The sequence below is a fragment of the Sinocyclocheilus grahami genome, unplaced genomic scaffold (assembly GCF_001515645.1).
Source record: "Sinocyclocheilus grahami isolate Dianchi unplaced genomic scaffold, SAMN03320097.WGS_v1.1 scaffold409.1, whole genome shotgun sequence".
In the NCBI taxonomy this organism is placed as follows: domain Eukaryota; kingdom Metazoa; phylum Chordata; class Actinopteri; order Cypriniformes; family Cyprinidae; genus Sinocyclocheilus; species Sinocyclocheilus grahami.
Window position 1 is genome coordinate 561,272 of NW_015505588.1, and position 14,488 is coordinate 575,759.

The window sequence follows — 14,488 nt, forward strand, 5'->3', positions numbered from 1 at the left end:
AAATAAATTTAAAAATTACACTTACAAATGAGGACAATAACATTTGTAACATTATAAATGTCTTTAATGTCACTTTTAATCAATACAATGTATCCCTGTTGAATAAAAGTATTGATTTCCCTCTCAAGTATAGAAAAACATACCAGCTTGTGTCATCACCTCAGGGTACCACAAGTAACCCCCAAGAAATGAAGCGAGTAGCAGTGTCCACTGAGTTGTGCTTCTCTGCACTGGTATTTTGAGTCACTCGGTGCCTTTGGCCCCTCTTTTGTTTACCGCTGAGCCCTGAGTTTATTTACTTCCTGTTAGATGAATGAAAGCACAGCCAATCAAACCAGGTCAGAGAGAACGAAACGAGAAGAGGTACTCACAACGGACCATGAGAAAATAGATTGGGCCTGAGAAACTGCCAGCACAGTTTGTTTAGCCTTTATGAAGTTCTTGGACACTGTCTGAGTGCCGCTGTGGGTGGGACGAATTGGAGGGTAGACCGAGGTAAAGAGTTTCCACTAAAAAGTAACTATTCAGATGGTTATTATCTATTAAACTAAAACATTTACTTGACATTTTAAGAGATGAATTACTGATTCAGTCTAAATAAAATTGAACATTTAAATGCATTGGAAGTTACTGCATCACATAAAATTGAACTTTTCTTAACCTTGTTGTATCCCCAACGGTGTCTGCCGGTCATGTCACTCCAAATCGCTGTCAGTGTGAACCACCCTAAGAAGTCAGCTGGCTTGTTGGATAACAATTGTAAATGCTAGAGATTGTAGGGTGTTTTCAGACAGTTTCTTGATTAAGTATATGCTTCTGTATGTGTGTGTGCTTGTGTGTTTACTTGTGAGTGTGTTAAAGGCAAACTATAGTATGCGACAGACCTATTGATCGGTGAAGGATAAGAAGAGACATGCTTCAAACCCTCTCTTTTCTAATCAACTCATCTCTCTCTTCTCCACTCCTCTGTTTACACCTCTCCACGCTGATCTTCTTTTTCTCCTCTCTGCACTCCTCATCCTTTTTGTCCTCTTTTTTGCTGAGAATTGGAGTTTTCTGGAGGAATATGCCCCACTGATTCCTTACCCACAATCCAATCTGCCCACAGACCACTGAACTCTCTCGCTATCTGTGTGTGTGGTAAAATGCTTTTTTTTGGTAATTTTGATGATATGCTTGACCAGCATAAAATAATGAAGTATCTTTTGTTTGTAGACAAATTTAAGACAAAAAAAGTCCTTCTAAAAATAATCAAAAGCAATTCAAAATTGATTTTACATGTAGGACACCCTAGAACATAATTATATTGCAATAATGTACCTAATCAATAAAAAAAATGTGTGTGTACAGTGTATATATACTGTATATATATATATATATATATGGCTAATTATGCCAAATGTGGCTAATTATGGCTAATGGGAAAAAAAAGTTGGACATGATGACTGGGGACTGCAAATTTCTTTGAGAAAGTCATTGCTTCCGGTATGATTAATTCCTCATTGTTGGATATGATGCAAAAGTAAGGCAATCGTGTGCTGAGGGATTTTATTGAAGGCGTATTTCCTTGAATGAAGGTCATGCTAATTAACTAGGGACTTATAGGGACCAGCAAAATATAGCTAGACAGGCTAATGCAGTGACTGGTGATGTTTTTTCATGGCCATATACGATGATCCGCTAAACTTTGCTGCTTCTGCATGCCTTTGAAGATGAGTAGATTTTCAGGACCCTTTGGATTTCTCTGTAAAAAATGCATGAAGCCAATTAGACCCATATTATTGCAAAAATAAGAGACTTGTTACAGGTACAGTGATGATTATTTAAAAAATATATATTAGTTTTGTTTAGAGGCCTGAGCGTTTCAAAAATAGCCATATTGACTATTTCCTCTGAAGGAATAGATAATAATTTACTTATGAAAATTCTAACATTCTGTTGAGTACATTACTGATTCTCTGCTAGTCTTTAAAGGACTAAAAACCCCTGCAATGCAGCAAATGGAGATGTACCTCATTTTTTCCTTATGATGTTTTCAACATACTAGACTTTTAATAGAAATGTGGCCTAAATGTGACATATTTCTGTTTGAAACTGGACATTTAATGAGTAAACATTTTAGGATGTGACTCTATATGACAGGTTGTTTGAGAAGAGTGTCTGTAAAATAAGAGGAGGCTCTGCATATTATTGCATTCTCATGACAGATTACAAAGACAAAAAAATATATCTCAAATATATTTAGTTGTTCATTTTTATAGGGTCAGTTTAGTTACACTATCATTAAAATATTAAATCACATTCCCATTGCGTTGTTGATATTCTGCTATTTTATTTATGATGGGATGTGAAAGACATATTTGCTCTGTTTCTGTGATGAGCTATAGGACAGGAGACTGATCATTCAGTGTGTTGGGATGTTTGCCATCACTGCACCTGTTGTTTGTGATGTTGTATTGTTTGTGGATTTGTATGTTGTATGCTGGTGGTTATTAGACTATGGTGCTATTGGAATGGAAAACCTGAACCTGTAGAGTGAATCTGTAGAGTCGTTTTCTGTGAAAGAGATACTCTGGAGCAGATTCAATTCAGAGTTAAACCAAAGTCCCTTTAAGGTTTCCCAATCTGGGGTTTGTGAGTGGATGATGTTAATGATGTTGACTTCCATATGGAAAGTCAATGGCTACCGACAACTGTTTTGTTACCAACATTCTTCAAAATATCTTCTTTTGTGTTTAACAGAAGAAAGAATCTCATACAGGTTTGGAACAACTTAAAGGTGAATAAATGATGACAACATTTTCATTTTTGGGTGAACTATCCCTATAAGGTAAGTCAGTTCACTTTGTGACCATCATGGAAATGTCCCCAGACAGCTGTTTTCTATGTACTGCTTCTGTCCACTCAGATGGGGAAAGACTGAAATTAAAATCTAACAATCATAAATTGTTTTTGTTTTTCAGATGACATGTTGAGCGATATTTCACATTTTTACAAGTGGTCTCACCTCACCTCCCTGACTGAACTTTATCTCTGTTTTTGAATACAATGCACAAATTTTTACGTAACAGAGCACTGCTTCCTTCTCTATTGCAATTCGTATGTCAAATATGTGCATTTGATTTGTCATTGCTTGTAATCCAAATCTTATGTTTAATGCATTATAATACAACTTTAATCAGCACATTTATACAGAAGCTCACATACTCAACTAAACATTGCAAAGACGCTCCCCAAGGAAACTTTGTGATGTCTGTTTGTATGAAGACAGCTAATATTTTCTCTGAAGATTGTGGTAATTGTGATCGTGGAGGCAGCTGGGGGCTAAACACTGAACCTGTACTGAAGGGTTAAGCTCATCCTCAGTGGGCTCGTTGTTAGTGTTTTTTTCAGCTGGATGTTGAATAACATTACGTAACCTGTTCTGACGTGGCGGTACTGTAAGAGGCTGCAGTATGCTGACTTTGTTTTCTCCTGTCATTGCAGATCTCGTCATTAGAGTGGCAAAGGATAAATTCGGAGCCATACAATCCGAGTACCAGAAGGTAAGTGCATGTGACTGTGCCTACCTGAACCTCTGTGTGATTACGTGCTCCGCCACCGCAGTTCATTTGCAGGGACAATGTCTCAGCGCATCTATTATGAAACAATATTTTAATTGCGTTTGAAAGCCAAGGAGAGAGCCTTACCCTATTATGCGCTTATTCTGGAAGAGCTGTTAATTGCTTTTGGCATTATAGCCTGTAGTAAACAGAGGAAGAAACTATTTGTTGCTTTTTAATTACAGAGTTTAATTAAACAACAGCTCTTGCTTTGAAGTTTCAGCATCTTACTCCTGGGAACAAACAAACATTTGGGGCAAAACTTAATGAATCAGTTTCACCGACATTACTTGTGATGGATAGAGGAAATGTGAGTTCAGAGATACACAGCCACCTCAATTTACCATGTCTGTTTATCAGAAAATAGCCCTATATTATATTATATTATATTATATTATATTATATTATATTCAAGTTTTGGGCCTGTAAGTTTTCATTTTTGAAAGAAATTAATACTTTCATTGAGCAAGGACACATTGTATGATCAAAAGAGGCATTTAAAACTTACATTGTTCCAAAAATGTCCATTTCAAATAAATGTTTTTCCTTTGAACTCTGTTCAGCCAGCAGCACTACTGTTTTCAAATGTGACATGTTTCTCGAGCACCAAATCAGCATATTAGAATAAAAATTCAGCTTTTTATTAGAATAAAAATCCATCACATGAATGAATTACATTTTCAACTATATTAAAATAGAAAACAGTTATTTTAAGATTTTAATATTTCACAATATTAATGTTTTACTCTATTTTTGATTCTAAAAAGACAGTATTGGTGAATATAAGAGACTTCTCATAAAAACATGAAAAAATACCAACCACAAACTATATATGCAATACATATAGATATAATTTAATTTTGTATATTTTTATATTAAAGGATCATCACTTAATAATTCATAAGGATGAAAAACGATGATTTCAAAATGGTCAAATATCAGTCTATAATCATATTCACTCACTCTTTTCAGTTTTATTCTGTTTTGCTCTTGAAACACTTAAGAATATGGAGAACTGGATATGTATGTGAGTGTCGGCCAAATCCATGATTCACTCAATATCTGGGACTGTCAAAATGAGTCTGATTCCCAGAACAGATGAAAAGTGCTCTTCCTAGTTCTTAAGTGATTTTATTTGCCATTTGTTTGACTGTTTATTTGATTTTGCTTACCATCTGTTCTTAATTTTTTTCTGTTTTTGCTGTTCTGCATGCCTATCATCATCTGGCACCTCCCAGCCAGAAAACATTGTTCTGACGCTACAGGTAATGTGTGTGTCCTGCTAGAAGTGTCAAGGGCCAAACCAGACCCAAGTCTGACAACACTCATTCCTTAGTTGCACGCACCTAACCCGTTCAAAGCCCAGTCGTTCATGTCTGTTTCAGTGTTACTCTCCAGTCTAATCTTGACTGTGGTTATGTCATCCTTGTGGAACGCTAGGAACATTACATTGATTTAAATGATCTAGATAAACATTACACTTTTAGTACAGTTTTAAAACTGGGAATATGTTCATTTCACTTTTTTTTGGCCATCCTGTATTAAAAGGTATTACATTTCAATTTAATCTCTGTAATTGGTAAGATAATCACAGATACACAAATTTCCTCATCTTAAGCTATCTGCAATTTTTAGCTCAGCCATGACCTAGTAAGAGGAGTGTAACTACGATAACAGGAATGATGTTGTCCCTAGATGAACCTGTCTAAAGCTTAAATATGCTGATACGAGAGAAGCACATCAGATGGTCAGTGAGAGGGAATGACCGTTCATAGTAGAATGGTCAATAACCTCATGCCCTAAGTGCTATATGTGTGAAGTCCTCCTTAAAAGTCTTAGCTTCTAAGCTTTTGTGTCATTTCCAACAAGACTTTCAGTTCTTACTCGCATAGGCATGAGGGGAAATTAGCTTTTACAACCACTTTTTAATATGGAAAGGCTCTACCCTTGAGGAGAAGCGAGGTTATTCGGTGACAGACAAAGCCTCTGGTTTATTCAGTGGATTAAGCTTATCCACAGGCTAGCCGGAGGACAGCCCTGCTCATTCAGAAGTGTCTATAATGCCACAGGACGTGTGCAAATGGATTCAATGGCAACATATGGAAAAAGCATTTAACATTATTCCATCATGTTACATACGGCATGGAAATTTTGCAGAGCATGGTTTAATTTCCCTCACTTCAAAAGCCCTTTTAATGGAAGGCTTTGGAGACAAGGATATTTGCTTTACTTGAAAAAGAGCGCAAAAGCCTCCATGTCTTGTTGCATTTTTTTTTTTAAATATGAACTGTGAAAATATTTTGTAGCTCATTTAAATATACCTTAGTGTTCCTTTAAAAAACGGGTGATAATAATTTAAAGGAACAGTTCACCTGAAAATAAAAATCTGCTGAAAATCTACCTACCCTCAGGCCATCCAAGATGTAAATGAGTTTGTTTCTACATTGGAACAGATTTGAAGAAATGTATCATTACATCACTTGCTTACCAATGGATCCTGTGCAGTGAATGGGTGCCGTCACAATGAGTGTCCAAACAGCTGATTAAAAACATCACAGCATAATCAACACGACTTCAGTCCATCAATTAACATCTTGTGAAGTGAAAAGTTGTGAGTTTGTTTTAAACAAATACATCATTAGGATATTTTTAACTTCTGGCTAAAATGTAAGTCTTCTATCCACAATATTGCTTGAAACAAACTCATCTACATTTTGGATGTCCAAAGGATGAGTACATTTTCAGCTATTTTTAATTTTTGGAACTACTCCTTTAATTTCTGTACATGTAGTGCTCACTAGGATTACTGTAGCTTTAAAATAATCACACATGGCTCTCCTTCCTTCCTTTTACCCACAGAACTAAACCTAAACTTTAAACCTGTATAACTTGGATGGTTCCCTGGATGCAAATTAAGCCATAACTGAGATTTATTTACCTGAACTTCATTGCAGACTAGGCTTAAACTGCATCAAGGAAACCATCTAAAAAAATAACTCGGTTTGTTTGCATTTATTGATCATGCTAGAATTTCTAATCTTTGTAACTTTATGTTGTGTGCAGGTGATTTATTATGAGCTTGGTTTTGTGGTGTGTGCGGCACTGGGCCTGCTGTTCACCGTGCTGCTACCGCTGGTGGGGCTTCTCTTTTGTTTGTGCCGCTGCTGTGATAACTGCGGAGGAGAGATGCACCAGAGACAGCGGAAGAACGCAGACTGCCTTAGAGGACTGCTGACCACGCTGTTACTCACCACCACCTTCATTATCACGTAAGTTTTTGTGTTTGTCTGAATGTGCATGTGTGCTTGCATTAACACAGTAAAGGCCCATTCACAAAGTCTTAACTTTAGCAACATGCTATCATCAAGCTCTATTAAAATCAGTTATGAATTACGTCTTTTTTTTGTGGAATTTTTGGAAGCCTTCCAAACTGGTCACTTAAGAGGTGCCACTTAAAACGCAGGTAGCAGACAGCAAAAGCAGCTTACGCAGGTTTTGGAACAGAGCCTAAATAATCCAAAGTAAACTCAAAACTGATGATCTTTTCAATAAAAGTCCTCAACATGGACACTTCTGAGCTTGTAGTTATTCTTTCTTTCCTAAAGTTACCATGTTCCCAAAGACATTTTGGAGACAAGTGTACACTCCAGGAAGAAATACAGCAGAATTGTACAAAAGCAGGAGCTCCAGGATAGCAACGACAAACTGAATAGAGTGTTTGATGTTCCTCAGCTTTATGCATTCAGCTGGCCTGCTCTTTATTAAAGATTCCACAGCACATGCCTGGCTGCCTGGAGATGGGCATGTCTCCTCATGTACAAACCTCCTGGGATTTCAACCTTCATGATTCTGATGAAGCTGTAACAAGGGCTACTCTGCACATTCCTCTGTTCAGTTCTATATTAAAGCGGATCAATCTTGTTTAATGTGAGGCAGGCACCACCCAGTCTCTTAGTGAGAGGTTTAACTGAAAATCATTCAAATGTTGCATTATTGTCCTGAGAGGACTCTCAAAGAGAGGTTATGGAAAATTTCTTGAGTTTGAAGCATCTCCAGGGGAGGTTATGAGATGGATACCTTCTGATGTGTTTGAGAGGTGCTTGAATGGGGTTTTTTTTCATGGCGAGGTGAAACTAGGGCTCTTGTTGTTCTGGAGTTTCGTTGACCTATCTTTTCATTTGTCTTTTCCAAACTTTTATTATAATTGCTTGATAAACTCAGGCAGCTTTTCTCAGGGCTCTGCTGTTTTCACATAAAACATTGGGCATAATTTAGGCTTGATGAATAATTAAAGAAGTGAGAAATTATGGCAAGAAAATTCCTCATTAGTGCAATCTCACTCATAAGAGAAAAACAGCATTTCTTAGGGACACTGTCAAGCCAGTCATGAACACAATGGTGTGATGGTCAGGCAACATAACAGCTTTAGGCATGTATTAGTTGTATTTTTAGTTCAATTCTTGTAAGACTTTGTCCGACGGTCTTCCAGACTTTAGATCACTGGCATCCATTACTATCTGTTTGGTACATGCTTAACATGCATAATCAGTTGGCTGCAAGTAGTTTCATTATGCGACTTTGTAAAAAAGATGGTCTGTCCTAAATATATACTATTATGTATACTATTATATACTATTTTATATATAAATTCACTGTACATTAAGAAGTTTGGGATTGGTAAGATTTGTCATGTTTCTGTAGCGAATTTAGCTCACAACAGGAAATATGAATAATTAACCATAACTAGTTATAATTAACTATTCATATTTTAGATCCGCTGTAGATATTTAGCTGACCACTCAGGGTCAACTGTCTTGTCAATTCTAAGAACGTTAATTTCCTGGTTAAGGGAAATAACTTTCTTACTGTACAATTCTACAAAAGCTTGTAACGTAAATCTGCATGATTAGTGACTCCGGTTATGAGCAAACAATGAACACGTCAAGCGTGATACAAGTAAAGTTTTATTAACTACATAAACACTTAACCTAGTCTAACATACTACATAAACACATAAACTGGTCTAACATCCTACATACACACATAAACTGGTCTAACATACACATACAGTTGGTATAGGAAAGGGTTAAAGTTTAACTCAGCACAGAAAGAGGCATAAAGAATGAATTTTATGGAACACTTTGCATATTCAGCAGATCTAAAACCTGAGGGAAAACGTCAAATTCTTAGTTCAAACAAACCTTGTAAAAAGGTGTAACTGATACTTAATGCATCAATTAAATCGACTAAGTTTGATACTTGCGAGTCTCGGCGGTCTGAAAGAGATTCCTGATGCAAATCTTAAGGCCCAAGATCTTGCTGAAATTAGTTGATGAAAAGAACCAGTTTGAGTCAGAGAATTTTTGGTGAATGGAAAAGTCAAGGCCGAAAGGCCTGGCACTGAGCCTTGATATCCTGAAGCGCCTCCTCACATCTTCATCTTAGCATCGACCGAACCACCAACAGGGCGGGTCCCTGGAGCCGGGCCTTTAAGGTCGGAGAAGATCTCCGCCTTTCAAGATGGGCTTGTCCAATGAGCACAATGGAATTCCCGAGCGGGAGGTGGCAATTGCTGGAGGGTTTACGACCCCTTTGTTCTCTAAGAATGGTAATTTGCAAATGGACTTAAATCGAAATTACTAACGATTCTCAGGGCCCTAATATATATTGCCTATGTACCAACATATAATATACACGCTTGTTTCGATCATAAGAAGGCAAATTCATAGATACTAAACAAGGTAAGATTACATATAGTGAAAAGGGATGATCAGGAATGGGTTCCCTCACAAGCATACTAAAATAGTCTAAAAATATCAAAGACAAAATACACAATGACAATAATATACCCAATGGCCTGAAGAATATGTGTGTTCATTCAAATAACAGTTTTCCTATGAATTAACTAGAACACAGTCCATTTCTACTCTGCCTTTCCTTGGGACATGCAGGGATTTTCCCTGCTTTACATACTTTTGGCCAATAAACCCAGTGATATCAGCGTTGGTTGCCATGCAACAAAGAGGCCTGTTCGACTTCCTGGGGTGTTACGCATTCCGGGGGGAAGGGCTCATGGGTCCTCGTATGGCTTGTTAACTGAGGGGGGTTACAGAGTATTTGTTAAATATAAAAACCAAAATATATATTGTGTGTTTGATTGGTCCAGACGCTACATTTCTGAATCGCTTATGCTTACCAAGGCTGCATTTATGATCAATAATACAGTAAAAAGAGTAATATTGTGAAATATTATTACAGTTTAAAATAACTGGTTTCTATTTTATTAATTGTTAAAATTTTACTTATTCCTGTGATTAAAAAAATATAAATTTTCGACAGCCATTTCTCTAGTCTTCAGTGTGTCATCATTGTAATAAGATGATTTTGTGCTTAATAAAAATGTCTTATTATTATGTTGAAAACAGTTGTGCTGCTTAATATTTTTTGGAACCTGTGATTAATTTTTTCAAGATTTTATGATAAATAAAAAGTAAAAAAAATTAGGAATCTTTTGTAACATTATAAATGTCTTTACTGTCACTTTTGATCAATTTAACGCATTCTTGCTGAGTAAAAGTGTTTAAATCCTACTAGCCATAAAACTTTTGAATGATAATGTGTATATAAAACATATATTGCATGTTAGATGTTTTCTGTTTTACAATGTAAATGGTGTTAAGTTGCCATGTGCCATTGTACTAAAAATAGATGCTATCGCTGTTATTTACAAATGACCGCACACATAAATTTGTGTCCTCATTCTGGAGAAGGCTGCCCTTTAAAAAATAATGACGCTGTCACGCTTTTGCTTGCTGTTTTATTATAGATTTATTTAAATTTGAATGTGTATTTATATTTAATTAGTCCACAGCTAAAGAAAATTTATGTAACACATTTGTCTTATCCATGTCAATGTAAAATTCATGGTTAATGTATCTTTAAAATGGACCATGAATTTTACATTGACATGGATAAGACATCAGGGTTTACATAAATTTAAATGATCAGATTCATTAATTAAATTCATTATCTTCAGCTGTGATCCTAAAATGGCTCAAAATAGAAAAAAAAGCAAATTTTTATGCACACTTAAATTAATAAAACCCTTTTTCCTTAGATCTTTCTCTTAAATTTCTTAGGGGAATTAAAAAATAGACACAAATGAGAATCATTTGCTCTTTGGAACAATTTGATGAGAAATATAGTTCACACTGAAATCTCTTGGTTTTAATGGCACACAGTTGGCGACATTGTTGAGATCTTTTCTGAACTCTAGAGGAGACTTAATCTTACTGAGCTCTTTTCAGGTTTCTCAGGAGAAAAATCTTAAGCAGAAGTCTCTATTTGTTCTCAGTTTAATCTCATTGATGTCTAGGAGAAACAGTTGAGATATTAAAGCGGTCTAATTTGTAATTTGTTATTCCCGTGGGGTGGAGGGACTCGCTCGGCTGACTGACTAGCTGTGATTGGATGCAGAGCAGAAACCCGGCTGCTACTCAGAAGGAGTGTTACGCTCAGGGCACAGAAGGTCACTGGGGCCGCTGTTCCTCTGCCAACCCCTGGGCTCAGCTTGCAGAGATGGCCTGTCAAATCTAATACAGTAGAGCCCGTGAACCCACATGACATCCATAGTGCAGCTGGGCTGTGCAGTGCTCGCACATTTCATTCATTAAATCACCCCGTTTAGTCATAGAAAACCTACATTTGCACAGTGTTTGTGCTGTTAAATGTCTTTGGGCCTGCATGCATGGATAGATTGAGATTCAGTCTTGGTAATTAATCATTACAGGCACACATGTGTAAATGCTTGCCTTTTTTACTCTGGAGATTGCTGTATTTTCGACAGATCCCGCCTCAGTCCTCTATAACGGTTCTATAAGTATAAAAACAACACTGCAAAATCTTAAAATATATATATATGGAAAAACAGGACTGCAAAGTTGAGAGTGTGAGAGAATTGATGAAATCATTTGCAGTTTCTATAGTAACAGCGGCTACTCTGATTGGTGGATCTCTCTTTAGGATTTTGACTAGTACTTCAGTTAGAATTTGAAAATTGGGAAATTGAAATCACACCGACTTATAGGGTCCTCAGACAGTTAGGGGTTATGAAAGGGGTAATTTGTGCTAATATGTTTTAGAAACCCGTATTTAGGTTATCTAGTGCCTGAGAATTGGCTATATCTAGTTATATCTAGTAAAATGTGTGAATGTGTTTGCGTAAGAGAGAGAAGCCATGGTAACAGTGACAATATGTCCTGATGTGACTCTGCGTCTGACTCTCTGGTGTGTGTGTGTGTGTGTGTGTGTGCGTGTTTTAGTCGTCATATGGTACAGTTCTTTTTGGCACATAGCTGTACAGTTGACTTTTTGTCTGTGTATTTGCAGGGTTGTGATTGTTTTTTGTAAAGCAGCATTTAAATAGATCCATCATCAGATATTAATGTCACCAGTCCACTGTATACAAATGTAAATCAGTCACTGTCAAGAGGTTCTTCTGTCGGTTAAGATGATGAATAATGAGTATTTAAATGTAATATTCAGCTCAAAGAAAAACGCCCACAATATTTTGGTGTACAGAATGGAGAGAGAGAAAACTTTTGTTTGTGTGGTTAATCATGTGTCCTCCTTCTGTCCTACACATGAATGGAAAAGAGAAATGATTGTTTCACACTTCAATTACCCACCCGATCTGGCCTACTTTCACTGCACAAACATGGGGCATGCCGCTTCCATTTCCACAGACATATTCAACTTGAAACTTGTGGGATCTTTTTAAAAGGAACATTTCCATTTCCTCTGGAATAATGAAACAGTCTGGAATCTAATTTGAAAATGTGCTGCTTTATAAATCTTCCTGTCGAAGGTTTGGACACATCTACTTATTTGAATTCTTTTATTTTACTGTTTTTCATCAAAACTAAAATATCATATTTGTTAATGAATTAACATACTATCATTTGTGTTATTTACACAGGGGACTAAATTGACAAAAAAAATAACAGATTAAACCCATCTTATATTTTAGCTTCTTCAAAGTCTTTGGGTGCCTCCAGAGATGCTTTTTAACTATTGAAGGTTCCTGTGTATGCTGGACACTCATTGCCTGTTTATCCAGCCCAATTAATCCATTTCCAGTTGTTTAATTGAAATGAACTTGTAAAGAAATGTGTATGTAAGCACAAAATTACCATAAATTCTCACATATCCCTAGTAAAAAATAAATAAACTAAACTGTATTTGAAATACATTTTTTAATGCTAAGTATACTACAAATACATTTACATATTTATGTACTTAAAAATAAAAAATTAACCCTTAATTGTACTTTTAAAATACGATACTGGTAATTGGAACTACTAATTTTGTACTTAATGCAATTTTATTGTGTGGAAGTAGTGCCGAGGTCCAACTAAAGATATACTGAAGTGTATTTGATTGTGCTAAAGTGGAACTATTGCAAGTAAATTTTAGGTACACTTTAAAGGGGTCATATGATGCTATTTCAATTTTTCCTTTCTCTTTTGAGTGTTACAAGCTCTTGGTGCATAAAGAAGATCTGTAAAGTTGCAAAGACTAAAGTCTCAAATCCAAAGAGATATTCTTTATAAAAGTTAAGAGTCAACCACGCCCTCTTACGATGCCATAGAAGAACCTATTTGTCTAAATGGTTCCATAAAGAACCGTTAACATCTGAAGAACCTTTCTGTTTCACAAAAGGTTCTTTGTGGCGAAAGAAGGTTCTTCAGATTACAAAAAGGTAAGAAAGAGATGGTTCTTTAAAGAACCTTTGACTGAATAGTTCTTTGTGGAACCCAAAATGGTTCTTCTATGGCATGTTTGTTTTGGTGTCAAATAAGTCTTGCTGTTTTGCTTTTTTGTTAAAGCAGTGTTACTGTTGTAAAGTTATACATCTACAGTTGTGTTGCTGGGTTTTAAAGCAAGGTTTGAATTTTGTATTTTTTTTCCTTATCAGGATTTCACTGTCCACTCCGTTCAAATGTGGATGAATGGCTACACATAGATGTGTGCACACACTGTCAGAGCTGTGTGAGATCACTACCATCCTGCTTTTGGTAACACTTTAGAATAATGGTCCGTTGTTAACAAGGAACTATGCAGGAAGTAATAGGTAGTACTACATTAACACTTAAGTTAATACTATTAACTAATAGAGGAGCAAGATTAACTAAGCAGTAAGTAGTAGCAAATTTAGGACAAAGGTAGTTCCTTATTAGATATTTGATAATTACAAAAAAAAAAAGAGAACTACTTGCAAACTATGACCAGTTAATAAAGAATTACCAATTAATTACTAATCACAACAGTAACGTCTTAAAAGTGAACAATTGGGTTCTTTGTGGAAACTAATAAGTCGGCTACAGGTTGAAATTGTGACTACTACTCTTACCAAAGGATGGATGTTCTCTGTTTATTTCAAACTTAAACATAGAATAATAATAAAAATAATTCATTTAAAAATGTTAATAATTAGGAAGTGATTGAATTAGTTCACAATTATGAGTTCTAGTTTGTGTCAGTTCAGTATGTCTCCGATTCACTTTTAAGACGCTACTGTTGTGATTAACAATTAATTGGTTATTCTTTATTATTTGGTCATAGTTCGCAAGTAGTTCTCAATGAGGATATTTTTATTTAATAATTATCAAATATCTAATAAGGAACTACCTTTGTCCTAAATTTGCTACTACTTACTGCTCTTGCTCCTCTATTAGTTAATAGTATTAAGTTACAGTGGGGAAAAAAAGTATTTAGTCAGCCACCAATTGTGCAAGTTCTCCCACTTAAAAAGATGAGAGAGGCCTGTAATTTTCATCATAGGTATACCTCAACTATGAGAGACAAAATGAGAAAAAAAAATCCAG

The 14,488-nt window shown here is 35.9% G+C and overlaps 1 protein-coding gene across 13 annotated transcripts in view; it reads left to right on the plus strand.

Moving 5' to 3' along the window:
• Positions 1-14,488, plus strand: part of LOC107550876 (prominin-1-A) — a 65,989-nt gene that overhangs the window by 24,514 nt on the left and 26,987 nt on the right. For 9 of the 13 annotated variants that reach the window (XM_016232287.1, XM_016232291.1, XM_016232294.1 and 6 more), the window contains exons 2-4: positions 3,487-3,545; positions 4,841-4,867; positions 6,666-6,871. In XM_016232287.1, the coding sequence (XP_016087773.1) occupies positions 3,487-3,545; positions 4,841-4,867; positions 6,666-6,871 (292 nt within the window). The remainder of the gene's footprint in view (positions 1-3,486; positions 3,546-4,840; positions 4,868-6,665; positions 6,872-14,488) is intronic. The other 4 variants (XM_016232290.1, XM_016232295.1, XM_016232292.1 and 1 more) reach the window with 1 other exon arrangement.